This window comes from Patagioenas fasciata, chromosome 27 (genome assembly GCF_037038585.1).
Source record: "Patagioenas fasciata isolate bPatFas1 chromosome 27, bPatFas1.hap1, whole genome shotgun sequence".
Classification (NCBI taxonomy): domain Eukaryota; kingdom Metazoa; phylum Chordata; class Aves; order Columbiformes; family Columbidae; genus Patagioenas; species Patagioenas fasciata.
In genome coordinates, this window is record NC_092546.1 from 2,026,425 (window position 1) to 2,044,175 (window position 17,751).

The 17,751-nt window shown below is 58.1% G+C and overlaps 1 protein-coding gene across 1 annotated transcript; it reads left to right on the forward strand.

Annotated features, from left to right (window-relative positions):
• The first annotated feature begins 5,053 nt into the window (after positions 1 to 5,053).
• ANGPTL4 (angiopoietin like 4) lies at positions 5,054 to 13,845 on the forward strand. Its single transcript, XM_065858460.2, has 7 exons — positions 5,054 to 5,611; positions 6,122 to 6,232; positions 6,664 to 6,796; positions 10,890 to 11,003; positions 11,092 to 11,187; positions 11,482 to 11,757; positions 12,306 to 13,845. Exons 1-7 carry the CDS (start codon positions 5,078 to 5,080, stop codon positions 12,485 to 12,487), a joined length of 1,446 nt encoding a protein of 481 aa, XP_065714532.1. The 5' UTR covers positions 5,054 to 5,077; the 3' UTR covers positions 12,488 to 13,845.
• Positions 13,846 to 17,751: the final 3,906 nt, after the last annotated feature.

The window sequence follows — 17,751 nt, forward strand, 5'->3', positions numbered from 1 at the left end:
ACTGGGGGGCAAACCGAGCGTGCCAAGGAGCAGCCTCATTCCCTGGGGACCTGCACCTCCCTGTGCCAATGAGCTGCGAGCTCAGCCAGTGACAGCCCCTAATTCAAAACGCATGTTGTTTAAATCGAGAGATGACTGTAAAAATAAGGGTCAGATTTCTCCGGCTGCCAAGCCTCCCGCGTAAACCCGCGCCCTCCGGTTTCCTGGCTCTGGCATGTGTGACCCTCTGCACAGTGACCCCGTCACCCCGCGAGGAGCCCCGGGATGGCAGGAAGAATAAAGGGTAGCGAAGACTTGCACAACCTTCATCCAGCCCCGCCAGGAAAATAAGGAGGCTGCTTAGACAAAGAGTGTCGCAGGCCTTTTATGTTGCTTTTATGGGCTTCCTTGCTCCAGGCTAATAGTACCCGGGATCCTCCCCAGGTCAGAGGAACCCCAGGGTGGCTGCAACCCTCATTCCGTGCCACAGAGCCCACCGGGGACATCGCTGCCTGGGTACCGACGTCTTCTCCCCTCACTTGGGCTACCAGCAGTTTGCCCAGGGCTGCTCTGTGCTGGTGGGGAGCGCTGGAGGAGAGAGGATGGGAATGGAGCCCGGGGACGTGGCAGAGCTCCCGGTGCAGCTGGTCCTCACTGGCAGTGGATGGCTGTGACCAATTTTCCGTGTTTGTGACTCACCCTGCTTGGAAATTCATCTCTGCTCGAGCAGCAACACCATCAAGAGCAGAATCTTTTGCGAGCTTGATCAGGGGGTGTCCCCAGCCCTGGGGAAGGATGGGGCTGGTGCTCAAGCAGCCTGTGCTGTCACCCACCCCCTCGGGGTGCTGAGGGTTGGGGTGCAACCAGCCTGGCCGCCCAGGGGCCGCACAGCCCCTCTCCGGAGCCGGGAGCGATGGGTTCCTGGTGCAGCAAAGCTTGTGACTGGGAAGAGCAGGAATAAGTGACCCAGCCTGGGGTGTTCTAGCAGGCGGAACAGTTTCACTAGCAGGGCTGGGCCCTGTGGGTGTGTGACAGATAAATCACCGCTAGGACCGGGTTTGAGCACAGCCCAAGGCGATGGTGCCCGCGCTGGCCGGGAACACTGCCAGGGCCTGTCTGGGTGAGACGTGCCGCTGCGCTCAGCCAGAGCCGGTAGGAAACCCCTGCTGGATGTCTCACGGCTCCATGGAATCACAATAACCATTCCTCTGGAAAACCTAAATTTATCCCTGAAGCAGTGACAACGTAATTCACATCTGCCCTATTCCCCTCTTGCTGGAGTCCCCCTTACGTCTGCTATTTCCAACAATAAAGCAAAGCTGTGAGCAGCGTTCCTGTAAATCAGCATCTCTGTCATCGCTCCCGGTGACGTGAGCCCGGGGCTGAACAGCTGCAGGAATTCTTGTGAGTTCAGACCGGGCTGAACTTTCACACAGTGACCGCCGGGTCAGTGTGGGAAGGAGTGGGACGGAGAAAGGCAGGGAACAAAGACACTCATCACAGCCTGACGTGCACGGGACGGGGACGGGATGGGATGGGATGGGATGGGATGGGATGGGATGGGTGTGGTGATGGGAGCAAGGAGAGAGATGAGGATGGGGATGGGAGTGACCTCCCTTCCCGCAGAGAGACCTCTGGAGCCCCCTGTTCCCTTGCCAGGGGTGACCTCAGCTGGGGGGACCATGATGGAGCACAAAGAGACCCAGGGAACAGCCCCAAGGGCCATTGTGCCCCTGCTACTGCCCTGGCTGCTCCTGTGTCCCAAAGGCCGCAGGGTCTGCTGGGCTGCGACAGCATCCTTGGGGGTCCCTATTGGGACCCTGCACAGGGTAAAAGGTCCTTCATCCCCCCCGGAGCAAACCTCAGCCCTTCCCCAGCCCCAAACTGTGCGGTCAGGACGCCATGGGCATTTCCCCCACGGTTCTTTTCCATGCAGGGCAGAGCAGGAGAAATTCCCTGAGAGATCAGTCCCTCCCGGCCAGGCCATTTTCAGCTCTATTTAACCTGAGCGCATCCTGCTCTGCAGAGAGCACCTTCCCACTGACCCGTTGTCGTTCGCAGCGCGGGGTAGCCCGGAGCCTCGGGGGACTCTTCACTTGTGTGTGTTAAAAATTCATACTTCTCAGGGCAAATTGGAGATGTCCCAATAGGAAAATACAGCCAAAAGAAAATGCATTAATCATGTGGCTTCTCAACAGGCCTCAGCTTCTTACGTTACGTCTCTTGCCTCAGCACAAACACTGCAAATGCAGAAAACAACCAGTGGGAACACGTCTGCTCCGGCACCCGGCGTAACCCCGTCTGTCCCAGTGAGTGAGTCGAGCTCCGGCGCTGGGTAACAGCGGGACAGGGAGCGGAGCCGCACACAGCGCCCATTTCGCCTGACATTAACCCGGAGCAACAGGCAACACAAGAAATGGAGCTTCCCCGTGCGTCGCAGTGTCTGGGGGGTTGGTGTCTCCCGGTTCGGAGGGCTGTGGGTGCCGGGTGCTCCACCCTCGGCTCTGTGGGGACGGCTCCTGCCCGCTCTCTCTCTCTCTCTCTCTCTCTCCTGGGATGCGCAAACCCAGAAGGAATAAGATGAAAGGAAGAATTTTCATATTCTGGAGGGGACAACCCCATGTGGGAGTTTTTGGCAGAGCTGTGGGGGTGTGCAGGGGCAGAGCTGTCTGTTGTGCAGATGTACAACAGCTGGCGTGACCCGGGGGTGCTGGGGTGCATGGCCCAAGGTACCCGCAGAGAAGCCTGACACTCTCACCCTGCCGGGGTGACCCTCCCCATGTCCCCCCCAACATGTCCCCAGGTCCCCTCTGGCAACCGCAGCAGGGCGAGCACAAAGGGCCCCAAAACCTCAAGAGTGCGGAAAAAGCGATGACCACAATTTGTTTCTTTTTCCCCTGCAGAGTTTCCTGTCTGGTTTTGGTTGCTTGGTTGGTTGGTTGCTTTTTCCCTTTCTTTTCCTTTTCCCTCATTTGAAAAATTCCTTCTGACCATGAAATAAATGAGAGAGCACTCACTGGCGAAGGGGCTGAGGCTCTACAGACTCTGCCTGCTGAAATTTCCCAAATTCCTCCTTCCTCACCTCCTGCCTCTGCGACTCCTTCCTGTGCTGGGTGCTCGGGGACCTCTCGCTCACCCTTTTCTGGGAAACGCTTGAGGGTGGCTCAGGCCCAGAAAAATAAGAAACCAGTGGGTGGAATTTATTCCTGCAGGAGCCTTCTATGCTTTTGTACATAAGCGCACCAGAGAGATGCTTTGTTCCCAAAAACGCAGAGTTTATCCCAGCAAAGGAAAAAGATGGGAAACCCTGAATATTAGTTGCCCACTCGGGAACGGGAAGATAAGTTTGGTTGATGGAAATATCGGGTGCGCACATCATCGCTTCGACAAGGCCGAGTGCTGTGGGAGAGGCTGGTTTAAAAATCAGCTCTGCAAAACTGCAGTTAAATACAGAGCAGCAGATCTCACAGGCAAAAATGGCCAAAATCCTCAGGGAAGAGCTGTGTGGGGTGGGGAAGCTGCTCCCGATGGCCGCTGCCCTTGGGAAGGTGCCGTGCCACCACCCTGCCTGCACCCCGGGTGACACGGGGACTCCTGGCAGGGCAAATCCCACTGCCAAGCATTTTCAGAATAGATGAAAAGGCTTCTCCCGTGGGACGGATGGGCCGTGGAAGAGGTGGGGTGGAGGTAGAACTGCAGGGGTTTATGTGGGGCTGGGTGGGGGTGATCTCGGCACAAGCCCTGGGCCAGGGGCTCATCATCAAGTGGGAAGTGGTGATTTATCCCCTAAAGACCGTGTTGCTCGGAATGCAGCTCCCAGCTCCAGGATGTGCTTTGTAGAGGAGGGACTGGGGGCCGGGGTGGCAGGAGGAGAGACCTGGTGGGGAGCAGAAGGGCTCCATCTGCTCCTATGTGAAACGAGCCGAGTGGCTGCATCACGGTGCGTGAATGCCTTCACAGGGAGAAAAAACAGACTGAAAATCCCTTTGAGCCAGCACAAAAAGGCAGGACAAGAGGGAAGAGCTGGTAACTGGAGTCGAAGACACTTGCAGATGAAATAAGATGCACATGTTTTCACAGGGGGATGATTGAAGCCTTAGAAGGGGCAGGAATTCATCCTTGGCACTCGTGGAGACAGAGAGCATTTAGGGCACTGAATGTCCTGCTCCCCCGGGTGCTCAGAGGAGCTGACCCCCAGTGTGCACCCTCCCCAGGGCTGGCAGCACCCTGTGGGGCACCACCCGGGAGCCCTGCGCCTGCCGTGTGTTCCTGTGCCAGGGCCGGGGACACCCAGCAGACCCAGCACCCACTCTAGCGCCCCCAGCACCCACTCCAGTGCTCCCAGCACCCAGCAGGGCACAGCCTGGGAGCCTTGTGCCTGCAGCACACACCCATCCCAGGGCCAGCAACTCCCAGAGGGCACAGCCTGGGGAGAGGACACGGATGCAGGCACGGGGTGAGCAGCACCCATGGCTGGGGGGGTCAATGGGGGGAACCGAGCTGCAGGGCTTGGTGGGGATGAAGCTCACCAGGGCAGGATGAGGGTCAGGGTGAGCAGCAGGGATGAGATGGAGATGAGAATAGGCACAGGGATGGGAATGGGAATGGGGACAGGAATGGGATGGGAACAAGGATGGGGATGGGGATGGGATGGGGACAGGGATGGAGATGGGAAAGGAATGGGATGGGGATGGAGACGGGAATGGGATTGAGATGGAGATGGTAATGGGACTGGGATGGAGACGGGAATAGAGACAGAGATGGGGATGGGAACCGGGAAGGGGACAGGATTGGGATGGGGACAGGAATGGGATGGGGACGGGCATGGGGACAGGGGTGCGAACAGGGTGCGAGGCCGGGTGCGGGCTCAGCGGGCAGGGACCGAGGCTGCCCCGGGAGAGGGGGGCGGGCAGCGTTCGGAGCCGGGCTCCCGGGGTGCGGGGCGGCCCGAGGCCGGGGGCGGGCGGGGGAGGGCGAACAAAGCGGCGAGGCCGGGCGGGCGGGCGGGGAGGGGCTGCTCCCGGGGCCCTCCCCGCCGCGGTGCGATAAAAGCGGGGGCGCGGCAGCGGGGCGCACACCGGGAGGCGGCGGGGCAGCCATGCAGCTGGCCGGGTTATCGCTGCTGCTGTTCGCCGGGGCGGCGGGGATGGCCGTGGGACCGGCCCCGGGACCCGCGGCGGCGCGGCCGGGGGCCGAGCGGCGGGTGGTGGCGGCGGGGGCCGGCAAGGAGCGGCGGGCGCAGTTCGCCTCCTGGGACGAGGTGAACGTGATCGCCCACGGGCTGCTGCAGCTCGGCCACGGCCTGAAGGAGCACGTGGACCGCACCAAGGGGCAGATGCGGGAGCTCGGCAGCCGCCTCAGCGCCCACAACAGCTCCATGGGGCGGCTGCTGCGCCAGGCGCGGGAGGCGCAGGAGCGCGGCGAGCGGCTGCGGGCCAGCGTGCGGGAGCTGGAGGGCCGCGGCCGGCAGCTCCTCAACCTCTCCGAGGCTCTGCGGCAGCGCCTGGAGGAGGTGGCGGCTGACAAAGCCGAGATCCAGGACCGGCTGGAGCAGCTGGAGGGCCGAGTCCGGCTGGCGCTGCAGGCGCGACCAGCGGAGAACCAGAGCGCCAAGGACCTGGGAGCGCTGCAGGTGAGTGAGCATCGCGGGCAGCGCCGGGGGACCCGACCCGGCAGCGACCGGGAGAGCGGCCCCGGGAACCCGACCCACACCGGCAGCGACCGGGGAGAGCAGCCCCAGGGGAGCGGGGGGACCCGACCTGCCCGGGGACCGCGGCAGCGACCCGAGCAGGCCGGGGAGACTGGGGCATCAGGAGCAACCTAAGGGGTGAAGGGAGGAAGACAGATCCCCCCACAGCTTGGGGGGAGCGGGAAGGGGTCCCTGCCTTCCCAGGAGTGGCTGCGCAAAGAGCGATGGGGACCCGACCCTCCTGGGGCAATGGGAGCGGTTGGAACGGACAGCTCATCCCTCCTGGGACACAGGGATCAGAGAGCGATGGGGCGACCCAATGGTCCTGGGGGCACCGGGAGCACCCGTGAGGACCTGCTGAAGGGGGACCGGCCAGCCTGGCTCTGAGCGGGATGTGCGGCACAGCTGGGTCTTCTCAGAGCTGTGAGGTTCACCTGGCTCTTTCCTCCGCAGTCCCTGATGGATGCACAGAACTTGCGGATCGAGGAGCTTTTGCAGAAGATCAAGCAGCAGCAGTACAAGCTGGACAAGCAGAATCTGCAGATTAAAAGCCTGCAGAGCAAGGTAAGCTACCACAGCCTGGTCCTGCGCGCTGCTCTGGTGGCAGAACACACTGTACCACTGCTCCTTGGCTTTGGGGACACTCCACAGGCTGCGGCCCTGGTGCTTGTGCTGCAGTGTTGGTGCAAGGGCAGCAAACTGCCCAGGTGTCTGCACAGGGCAATAAGATGAATTGGTGTGTGGGAACAGAGCCTCTCCGGGCTCTTCCTTTGAGTTTATCTGCAGAATAAGCTTGTTAACATGGGTGTGAAAAACCACAATAATTTCTGGCTTTGCCACCCTCAGGTATCTCCTGTTCCTTGAGCTTTGTGGGCAAGTTCAGCCCCAGCTCTGGGCATGGAGGAGCGGCTGGTGCCTTGGCAGATCAGCTGTCCTGAGTACCAGCATTGAAAATGAGCTAAAACCATTCTGACTTGTGCCTTTTTTTTTTAAAGGTCAATCTACTGATCCCCTTACACCTGAAAGACAACAAAACGCAGTCTCCAAAGTGGAAGATAAACCTGAAGAAAAGCCTGAGCCTCACCAACCAGAGCCAGAACGCGAGCGGGGACCCGGTGCTGACACAGAGTGAGTATCTGCTCCTCTGCGCAGAGCAAACCTGCGGCACTCGCAACTGTTTGGAAACAAAAGGTTCAGTTGTCCTGAGTCAGGATGTGGGATTTGCTTGCAAAAGCAGAGCTTGGGAGCTTGGCCAGACTGGGGGGATCTGGAGCGCAGGCAGGATCCCAACCTTCTGCATCAGTCTTAGTCCAGCAGGAATTTAAGGATTTGAAAGGAATTTTTCTGCCTGATATTAAGAATGCAGTGGGGAGCAGAGCAATGCCACAAGCAGGTATTTGTCAAAGAGGATTGGCAGGAGAGGAGGATCTCTGCTCCTTGGAGTTAACTCTTGTTCACCTGCTCCCGAGTGACCAGGCATGGTCATCTTCTCCTGGCGGAGGGGAGGGTTAGGGAGCACCAGACCATGGGACAAGAGCTAGGTCCGTGTGCATCCATCTTCCCATGCTCATATCTAAGGCTCGTACGTGAAAGACGAGTGTCTGAGCCTGCACCATCCTCAGCTGAAGGTGCTGAGCTGCAGCGAACGCCTGGGCAGTGACGACGCTGGACACTCAGAGCACAGGGAAACTCAGCAGAACAGATGAGCGGATGCTGCATCCGGAACTCCTGGCTCTGCCTGGAGCATCCTCTCTGCTGGCAAAGAGGCCGCAGGAGCTCCCGCAGAGCCGAGGGCACGGAGTGGGTGTCCCCAGCTGTGTCCTGCAGCCGCCCTCCCCACAGGAACTGGTGTCCCCGCAGGGTTTGCTGCCCGGGAGCAGCTGCTCTCGTGTTATACCCGCTAAATCACGGTGCTGGCTCCGTCTGTGCAGCTGTCTGGGGATGTGCAGGGTGAGCCAAACAGAAACCGAGCAGGGTGAGGATGCACAGGGAAATCCTGCCCAGGGCTTAATGCAGGGATAGCTATGGGAAAACACATGGTAATTTGTATATGGAGCCTGGAGCTGTCACCAGTGTGCCTGGAAGCTGAGTGGGCAGAACAAAGAGCTGCAGAATTCATGTGGATGAGGAGAGAGATGGGACATGGGGCCTCCAAACTCCTCCTGGTGCTTGGCTTGGTGGGGCCGGCCAGCCTGCAGCTACGTGAAGTGCCCCTTGGTCAGGGCAACACTGGCAAGCCAGAAAACTGTCTCAAAACCTCTTTCCCTGTTTTTCCCAGCTCTGCTTTGTGACTTTGCTGTCAGTAGCATATCGCAGAACCACAGAATAGTTTGTGTTGGCAGGGACCTGTAAAGGTGATCCAGTCCAGCCCTCTGCTTTGTTCTCAGGTTATGACGAAAGTGTGGTGCAGGGAGATGGGTTTGGGCCTTGGCTCCTCCCTGGTGGCGGATTTAGGCTGTGCCGCCTGCCCGGCCCTGGGTGCGGCGGAGGCCCAGAACTCAGCACCTTCTCGTGCTGCCCTGTCCCCGATGGGGAGACCCTGGGCATCCCGACTCCCTCCCACCCGGCCAAGTCATGAGCTCCCCCTTCTCTTGCCTGATCCCTGATGTTGATATCTCAGACAGAAAACAAATTGGCTTCCTCTCATCAGCAAGACAAGTGAGTTTTCTGGCAAGTGTTAAAGTGCGCTCTGCCTGGGAGGCTTGTGGTTGCTTGTGGCGGGCACCGGGAAGGCTTGTGCCGGCGGCTCCCTGCCTATTGTCAGGCAGAGCCCTAGTGCTGGCACGGCCCCGGGAAACCACGATGAACTCCAGCAACAGCTCTTTTAGAAAGACCCTTTTATTTGCATCCAAGTGAACACAAGATTTTTTTTCAGGCCAGAGGTGGCACGGGGCCAAGCATGTGAAAGTTGAAGGCATGGAGCAGCCTGGAGAGCGAAAGGTTTAATCGCTCGCAGAAAGAGGATCACGTCTTTAGGCAGAGCCTGTGCTCTTTGGCAGGCGGCCGAGTAGGGGAAAGGTGCAGCCTCACTCCCCCTCCCCGCGGCGCTGGGACTCCAAAATAACTGGGTCGGGTTGCGGAGGGTGAGGGGGAGGCGATGCAAACGGCTCCAGGCATGTCCTGGCATCTGCAAGAAAGGGTGTTTATCCCGGGTTGGTGACCTCCCGTCATGCCTGGAGATGTGTTGGGAAAATCCGGTGCCATGCCTGGGGCAGCTCCAGCAGCCTTGTTGATCCTTCCATCTTGTTTGGCTACATAAAGGGGGAGGGAAAGAAAAACATCCAGAGCAGCCAGGAGGTCTTGTTGTTCTGCTGGTGCCATACGGATGTGCAACATGAACTGGAACTAACGAGCGTGTTCCTCAAACAAAAAGATTGAGCTGAGCCTGTTCAAACAGCTGCATCTCATTCAGCTGCTTGGAAGTCCCTGTTGCAGCAGGAAACCAGGAGCGATCAGAGCGCAGGGAGTGTGGCCAGGGCCCAGGAAAAAAATACACCAGGGATGGGGTTGAGTTCTGCACGCTGGGGCCATGCAGTGTTTGCCCGGGCGCTGTCCTGGTGATGCGCGGGGATATGGTGGATGGGGCTGGGCGGCACCAGGAGCCTCCAGCACCATCCTGCTGCTGCGCTGTGAGCTGGGGTGGCTGCAGGTGTGGGGCTGGGTTGTGGGTTTTCCTTCCCTGGAGCCTCCTTTGGCTTCCCTGGCTGCATTCAGCTAAAAAGTGGGGATATCAGGGATGCACTTGGCTTTGTGTGGTTTTGGTCCTTTGTGTAAAACACTTGCCCTTGATCTTCGTGTGCATGGGCTTGGGGACACCCACTTGTCCCGTGGGTGCACTGATGGGCTTGGTGGCAGCAGTGCTGCGCTGGGGTGCACGGTGTGCCCGTGAGGGTGCCCGTCCTGCGATGGGACAGGGGCTGCCCGTGCCAAGGAGGGGAGAGTTCACGGGGAGTCTGGGGTGACCGGGGGGGAAATGGGTGAAAGGTGGCGGCAGGTGTCGTGTTGCCGCCCGCCGCGTCCCCCCGCGCTGACCTTTCCTGCAGGTTTGGCTCCGCTCTTCACTCTGACGCAGCATCAGGGCTCCCTGGGTACCCAGCGAGGGCAGGGGGTGATGTCTCACAAGGGCTGGTCTTGCCCTCAGTGGCTCTAAGGCTCCGTTTACCCCTTTCTGCCCCGTGGCTGTGGGGAAGGCCCCTCTGACCCCAGCGCAGCCTGGGGCTTGTCTTTGGGTTTCTCCACCCGTCTGTCTCGGGGTCGTGCTGGCAGCAGCTGTGAACCACCAAAATCCATCCCAGCCTCGTGCGGGAGAACAGACCCGCTTTGTCTGAGGGTGACGGGGGCACCTGTCCCGGCTGACAAAGAGCCCCTTGACTGCGCCGCCACCCCAGGGGCTGGAGTCCCCGCACATCCTCCATGTCTCGGGTTTTGTAACAGGTTTTCTTCCCCTGTCTCCCTCTGGGTGGTGATTCCTGGATGGACTTTTATCAGCGCTGTTAAAATGGTGCTTTGTTGGCAGCTCTGGGCAAAGTCCCTGTGGGGTGGAAGGAGAGGTGGGAGCCCGGTTGGTGTGGGGCTGGGGGACACGCTGGGGTGGGCTCACCCCAGGCAATCCACTTGTGCAACAAGCTGGGGCTCCCTGCTGTTCACCCCCACCTTTCCTGCCCCAGTCTGTGTGCTTTAGGCAAAAAGGTCACCCCAGGCTGGCCCTGTGCCCACTTGTGGCAGCTGCCCAGGGGGACATCTGGCTGGGCCCACCACCATCCCTGGGAGGTTGAGTGCTGGATGCTCAAGTCCTGACAGCAGGACTTGTGGTTTCTTTCTGCCCCTGAGGCTGCTCCAGCCCTAGGGAGGGATGGGGATGCTCAGCCCTGGCGTCACCCCTGCAAACCAGCTGCTCCTGCCCGCTATGGGCACGGAGGGAGCGGGGAAGCTCCCCGGGTCTCTCGGTGGCGGGAGCCGCGTTCTCTGGCCTGGCCTGCCGCCTGGCTTCTGCCTTGGACAGGAGCCCAAGGAGCTGCGCTTGGATAAATGGTCAGATATGGGGTCACAGCAATTAAAGACACTGGAGTCAGGGGCCATCGTCCCCAGCGCGTGTCCGGAGCCGCTGTGCACAGCTGGCCGGGCTGCTGGCCAGGGCTGCAAGTGCCGGGGCCGCGGCAGGAGCAACCTGCTGAGGAAGCGGGACTCGGGGCCGCCTCCTCAAGGGTTTCCTTCCCCGCAGGGCTCCCGGAGGATTGCCACCAGCTCTTCCTGGCCGGGCAGCAGAGCAGCGGCGTTTTCCAGGTGCAACCTGCGGGTTCCGAGCCCTTCAAAGTCTACTGCGACATGACTGCAGGTAAAATGGTGGAGACGCCCCGCGGTGCTTTGTGCAGTGGGCTTGCAAACGGTGACCCCGAACGTGACCGTGTTTTGCCTCCTCACAGAAGGTGGCTGGACGGTGATCCAGAGGCGCACAGATGGCTCTGTGGACTTCGACCAGCTGTGGGATGCCTACAAGAATGGCTTTGGAGACCTCCATGGTAGGTGGATGATGGGATCTGTCTTCTTACTGCAGGATGTGGTATTGTAGCACAAGTTACTGCCCCTTGCTGGCCCCCGGAGACCCGTGTGCTGGAGCTGTGTTGGGCTGAGGGGGAGGACGGTGCTTGCAGAGCAAGAGTTCTTGTTCTTCCTGACCTGTCCTGCACGTGCCAGACAGCGGTTCAAACGCTGCGGTGTCCTGGGTTGTCCCTGTTTGTGTCGAGCCTGTTCATGTGTCCGCTTTGTACGGCATGTTTGTGACCCCGTGGCCAATGCGATGTGTCTTGCTTCAGGTGACTTCTGGCTGGGCCTGGAGAAGATACATCACCTGGTCCAAGAGGGAAGATACAATCTCCTGATCGAGCTGGAAGACTGGGAGGGGAATTCCCAGGTGGTTCAGTTTGCCTTCAGCCTCGGTGGTGAGAGCACGGCCTACACACTCACCCTGCTGGGGCCTCTGGCTGGAGAACTGGAAAACGCCATTGGGGACTTCAGGCAGCTGCCCTTCTCCACCCGGGATCGCGACCACGACCTCAAAACCGACACAAACTGTGCCAAACACCTCTCAGGTCAGTATGGGCTCTTCCTTCCCGGTGGTCTGTGCTTTCCCTTCAGCCCTCGCTGTCTGGTGGTGGGTGTGAGTGGGACAGTGACCCTGTGGGACTGCTCCCCTTTGGTGTTGAGCCCAACTTGTCCCCTGCTCCCCTGGGAAAGCTGCATCCTTGGGAGGAGCCGTGCAGGGAATGGGGAGGGCAGTGAAACCAGGCGGGGTTCAGGACTCAGGTCTTGGCCCAAGCACCCCTCTCTGTAACAGCTTCGCTGGCTGCCACCCTGCTTGGAAACCTCTTGGGTGAAGCTGGGGCCAGTCCCCTGGCCTGAGGTGGGGCTGCTGAAGGGTTTGAGGCAGTTTTGCATGCAAGAAGGAGCAGTGGGGATTTGCAGACTCATCTTATAGGGTTTCCCAGTGCTTGGGACTCCTCAAGCACACACGAGGTCTTGCAAGGTCCCAAAGCCCCGGAAGAGCGGGGAGAACGGGGGCAGCAGCGGGCTTGAGCCTGGGTTTGGTTTGTGTCTGGGAGTGCTCTGGGTTAAACCCCGCTCTGTGTTGCCTTGGTAGGTGGCTGGTGGTTCAGCACCTGCGGCCATGCCAACCTCAACGGGAAGTATTTCCGCTCCATCCCGCGGCAGAGGCACGAGCGCAAGCAGGGCATCTTCTGGAAGACATGGAAAGGCAGGTACTACCCGCTGAAGTCGACCACCATGAAAATCCAACCTGCAGCCCTGGAAGCAGAGCCCTAAAGCTGCCGTTTGAGACTTGACCTCCTCTGTGGAGCACAGACCTGAGCTCCATCACTTGGTGTTTACAGAGAACAAACCCACCCTCCCCGGCAAATCCCCGAGGAGGGTTTCTCTTGCTTAGTAGCCCTTTAGTGGCGTGACGCAGCTCCTCGCTGTCAGTAAAACAGCTCCGTGTTGCTGAAACCCCTGGCTGGGAGCTCCCAAAGCAGAAGAGGAGCTGTCAGCAGGGACTTCCACCTCCAGAGCAGGCACGGGGCTCTTCCAACCTGCCACGTGCTGCTGCGGCAAGTTCAAGTCGTCTGGTGCTTTCTGTCCTGTCTGAACACTTCTGTGGTGGTTTTGATGAGCTGGGGCTGGGGGAAGGGGAGCGCGTGAAGTGTTTCACTACCCTGGACCCAAGCGTTTGGTACGGAGCCCTGCCACGTCCTGTCCTCCACTGTTCCCAGATGATGTCCTCGTACCCTGCGGTGAAAGCCCCGTGGCCCCAGCTCCATTGGCGCAGCCGCTGCTCCAGTGACTGTGACCCGTGGAGAACGTGGCTTTTGGTGGGAAGGCTGAAGGACCCCCTGGGAAGCAGGGGACTGCAGCCTCACGTGGCTTCCCTGACCCCCATGGCTTCAAAGCCCTGTATTTCTGTGCTGGAATTTGCCAGGAGCTGGGGAAAATCTGCTTCCAGCTCCAGGAGACCATGGGTGGGATCCTGCAACTGGTTGCATGAGGGTCAGATCCTGGAGGGCTGTCCTAAGCTCAGCCTGAAGCCTACCAGTGCTGCTGGGGGTGGTTAGGACAAGCCCTGGGACAGCACAGGCGCAGAGCAGTGACTGTCCCTGGGCAGCACCAGCTCTGCCGCTGGCTCTAGGTCCTCCTGAAGCCTGGAGAGATACCAGTGCCACCCATGTGCCCACCCCAAAACTGACTCCAAAGGGCCAGGGGACAACAGGGTTTCTCTGCACAAGCCGTGTCACCTTGTGGGGTGCGTACCCTGACATACAGCATCGCCTCTGTGTTTTGGGTGGGGGGCTGGAGGGAGGTGGGAAAAACAGGTCCTCAAAAATGTTCTGGGCCAAATGCCGTCTTGGGGCTTCCCAAGCGTCCTGCCCTATTGAAGTCATATTGACTTCTGTGCTAGAGCTCCTAGCTGCTAAATATTGTAAATAGTCCTTTGTAGGATGTTGGATCTTGTTGATGAATTTGCTGGTTTGTTTCCATATTTAAATGCAGTGTTAATAACAGTGTGGTGTAATTTATAAATGTTGAAGCTGGAAAAAAGGCAACTGTAGTTTGTGTATTTTAAACTTTTTTTTTTTTGTACTAAAATATCTTTTCTGAAGAGGTCTTTTAATAAAAACAAGCCTGGAGCTGTGCTGCCTGCATTGTTTGCCTGGGGGAGATGTGTGAGGACTCTGGATTCAGAAGCTTCACGTGGTGGGAGTTTGACCTGAGCGCTGCGCTGCCTTCTGGCCTCAATTTTCAGCTGTAGCCTCATAGAGCTCTCCGGGATAAATCCCTGCTGTACCCCCCTGCAATAGTTTTTAGTCCATTTGAAGTTTATGGGCTTCTAAACTTCTTTTCCCCCTGGAAATCAGGCCCTGGGACAACAAGATTACAAGGGATGATGCTCTGGCTTGTCCTGCTCCCTGAGGTTGGACCCTTGCACCAAGGAGACTTCCCTTGGAGCTGGCTGGAAAACCCTGTGCCAGCTCCTTGCAGAAGAGCAAAGGCTCAGGACTGGGTTATCTGGACAGATGAAAGTCAGAGTTGACCAAGACAAGCCCCGGTTTGTAGCAGCCTTGTACCTGTTCATATCATACGTGCATAGTCCTCTCCAAAAGCAGTTGTTGCAATGTCTGGGGGATGATTACATCTGTAGGAAAGAAAGGAGCTGGAGCCTTGGAGGTGTTGGGGGTGAGCTGTGCTCGTGGGCCCAGGGATCTGGCCTGATACTGGAGCTGGAGAAAATTGTAGAAATGTTTTGGTTGGGAAAGACCCTCAAGATCATCAAGTCCAACCATAACCCAATTCTAGCACTGCCCCATGTCCTGAGAACCTCATGTCCGTCTGTCCAACCCTCCAGGGATGGTGACTCCAGCACTGCCCTGGGCAGCCTGTTCCAATGCCCCACAGCCCTTTGGGGAAGAAATTGTTCCCCAGATCCAACCTCAACCTCCCCTGGGCAACTTGAGGCCGTTTCCTCTGCTCCTGGTGCTTGTTCCTGGGGAGCAGAGCCCGACCCCCCTGGCTCCAAGCTCCTTTCAGGCAGTTCAGAGATCAGAAGGTCTCCCCTCAGCTCCTGTTCTCCAGCTGAACCCCCAGGTCCCTCAGCCGCTCCCATCACACTTGTGCTCCATTCCCTTCTCTCAACTCGCTCCAGCACCTCAAGGGTTTTCTTGGTATGAGGGGCCCAGAACTGCCCCCAGGATTCGAGGTTTGACCTCCCCAGGTCCCAGCACAGGTTCGGTCACTGCCCTGGGCCTCCTGGCCACCCCAGTGCTGGTCCCAGCCAGGATGCTGTGGCCTCTTGGCCACCTGGGCACACGCTGCCGATGTTCAGCCGCTGTCACCAACACCCCCGGGGCCTTTTCCAGCTGCTCTTCCCTGAACCTGCAGTGTTCATGGGGTTGTTGTGACCCGAGTGCAGGACCCGGTAGCAACGCTTCAGCTGGTCGAGAAGTGGGGACAAAAATTTCTCCTTGCAGAAGGAAGAGACAAGAATAAACATGACAGTCCCCTAGAGCAGCTGTAGAAATACCTGATGTGCGTAAATGTGGCCCCAGCTTCTGTGTCTGTCCTCCTTCCCTGGGGATAAACCTGGGGTTAATGATAGCCCCAAGCACAATTGCACAAACAGCCCATTATACCTGGCTCTTCACTATCTATCTGCTCCCTCTTGCATTCAGAAATACATTTTTAATGTTCCATTTGCTTAATTCAAAGCTTGTTTGGTCTCCGGGTGCACCGGCAGATACTGGAGTGCTGTGTTTCAGCCTGGATGCTAAAGTGATTAGACTAAGGTGCTTTTTACACATCAAATAGAGCCTGGTGAAGGAGCTATGCTGTATTTATTCATTACCAGGGTTTTTTTTTGGCAGATCTGGGCTTTGCTCCCCAGCGGTGCATTTGATCTTCAGTGTGTACAGGAGATGCCTGGGGGACAACACCAGTGGTACCAAAGCACAGCTGGGGGAAGGTTAAATGCCCCAAATCTTGCCCAGCCCAGAACTAGAGCTGCTGCTTTCCCCTGTGTCTTGGTCTTGCCCTGTTCTGCTGTGCCAATCTCCACGTCCTTTCAGGGCCAATGCCACCCCATGTCCCCAGATATGTGACGTTCCAGGGCCTTTCCAAGGTCCCTCTGCAGAAGCAGCCAGTCTCGGGGCTCTGTTTCCATCTGAAATCGCTCTGGAATGCTCCAGCGCCTTGATTTTAAACAACTATAATTCTTGAAGTGCAGCTGTCCCGGTGACGGATGGGGCAGCTCCCTCCAGTGACAGCGAGAGAAACGGCACCGAGAACACAAATATCCTTGGGGTTCCAAACTGCCGCTGCTCCCCAAAACCAACCAGGCCGTGTTGTGCCAGCCTGGGACCCACCGCAGCTCCTGACACCCCCCAGGGCCTCAGGTCCTCCCAGCAAAACCTCCCCGAGCAGCTGGAAAAAGGGCCGCAGCTCATCGTGTGTGCCAAGGAGCTGTGTTAGGAGTTTGAATGCTTCGCTTGCATTTCCATCCAGCAAGATGTGCAGTGACCGAGCTCACGGAGCACGGCTGCTTGCAGCACTTGTGATCGGTCTTTGTTTATTAACCCAGGCTGTACTTTCAAGAGGCTTTGGTTGTAGGTGTATTTGGAATCCTGTATAGATCGCAAAGGCACGTACATCCTTGTATTATCTCTGAGTGTCTTTAGTGCTGCTGAGCAAAAAGGGAGGTTCTATTCTTTTCACATAGCTAGATAATTAATGAGTTATTCTAACAGCTTTTAGATATTATTTGGAGAGATTTTGGGTGAAGTTACACAGGGTCAACATTTCAGAGAAATGAGCGAATAAGACACGTGCATTACCAGTTCTGGTAGAAATTAAGTTTGGGTAAAACCGTCTTCAGTTCTTTTGATTTCCAGAGGACCTCTCTCCCAGATGTGCTGGGCTAACAACTGTTTTCCAGGTTCTGTTGTTAGACGACTCCAGGACCTGCCAACGCATGAACTTTGTCAAACTGCAGACAACTGATCCTGATAACACCGCGGGTGGTTTCCCTGTGGCTGTTTTGACCCTTGTGACGGAAAGGAAAATGGGAAAAATCACATATCACAAGGTGGCAATGGGGTCCGAGCTCAGCTCAGGCCTGCGGGCCTGGCCATGGTGGGACAGGGCTTTTCGGGGCCAGACGTGCTGCAGGACAGCCCGGTGGTCCAAAGGGTGGCCAGGGTGGGCACGTCTCAGTGCAGAGCTTGGACTCAGCAGCAGGAGCAGATGGAACTGCAGCTGCTTTGGACCTGGGAGTCCCCTCAGAGCATCGTTAGATCAAGATGATGTTGCACATTGGGTACTGACATCCCAACCCAACAGCGTTTGGTGGCCCTGGAAAGTGAGGAGAGCCCCGACCCCTCCAAAACCTGCGTCTGAATGGCAGAAACAACCGCCGGGAGATCCGACAGTGGATCTTCTCTTTTTATACAACAGTGGAATCCAAATCGCTCCTTGCATAGTTTGGCAAAAAGAGAAGGTGTCTGTGCACCTCGGGTAGCCGGGCTGAGCCCCCTGCTCGGTGGCACTGAGATGCTGGATGGGGGAGCCAGAGGCATCGCCCCGAGCCCCCACCACCAGCACCACAAAACAAACAAGGTGAATTGGCAAAGCCCCGCTTGAATCTGAAACCTGCTGCAAAGCCAAGACACAGCAAATTAATAACAGAGACGAGTTCTCCACCCGCAACACTCCCCAGGCACCCCCGGCTCAGCCCTGACACCCCGACTCGCCAGTGCCAGCAAAAGTCAGGCTTTCAACCCATCCCCGGCTCTGTGTGCCCTGGATTTGGGGTGCCCAGCAGACACACTGGGGCACCAGGACTCTCCCAGTCCTCCCAGTAACTTCAGCCCTTCTGCTGGAGCTCAGCAGCACCGAGCACAAATGGAGTTTCCTGTGGATGTGTCTGGCGTGGCTTTGCGAGCACCTGCACCCTCAGCAGGGACGGGTCCCAGGCAGAGAGTTCTGGGCTGGCTCCCCCATGGGTGCTCACAGACACCCAGAGAACAGCCCCGGTCGGAGGGTGT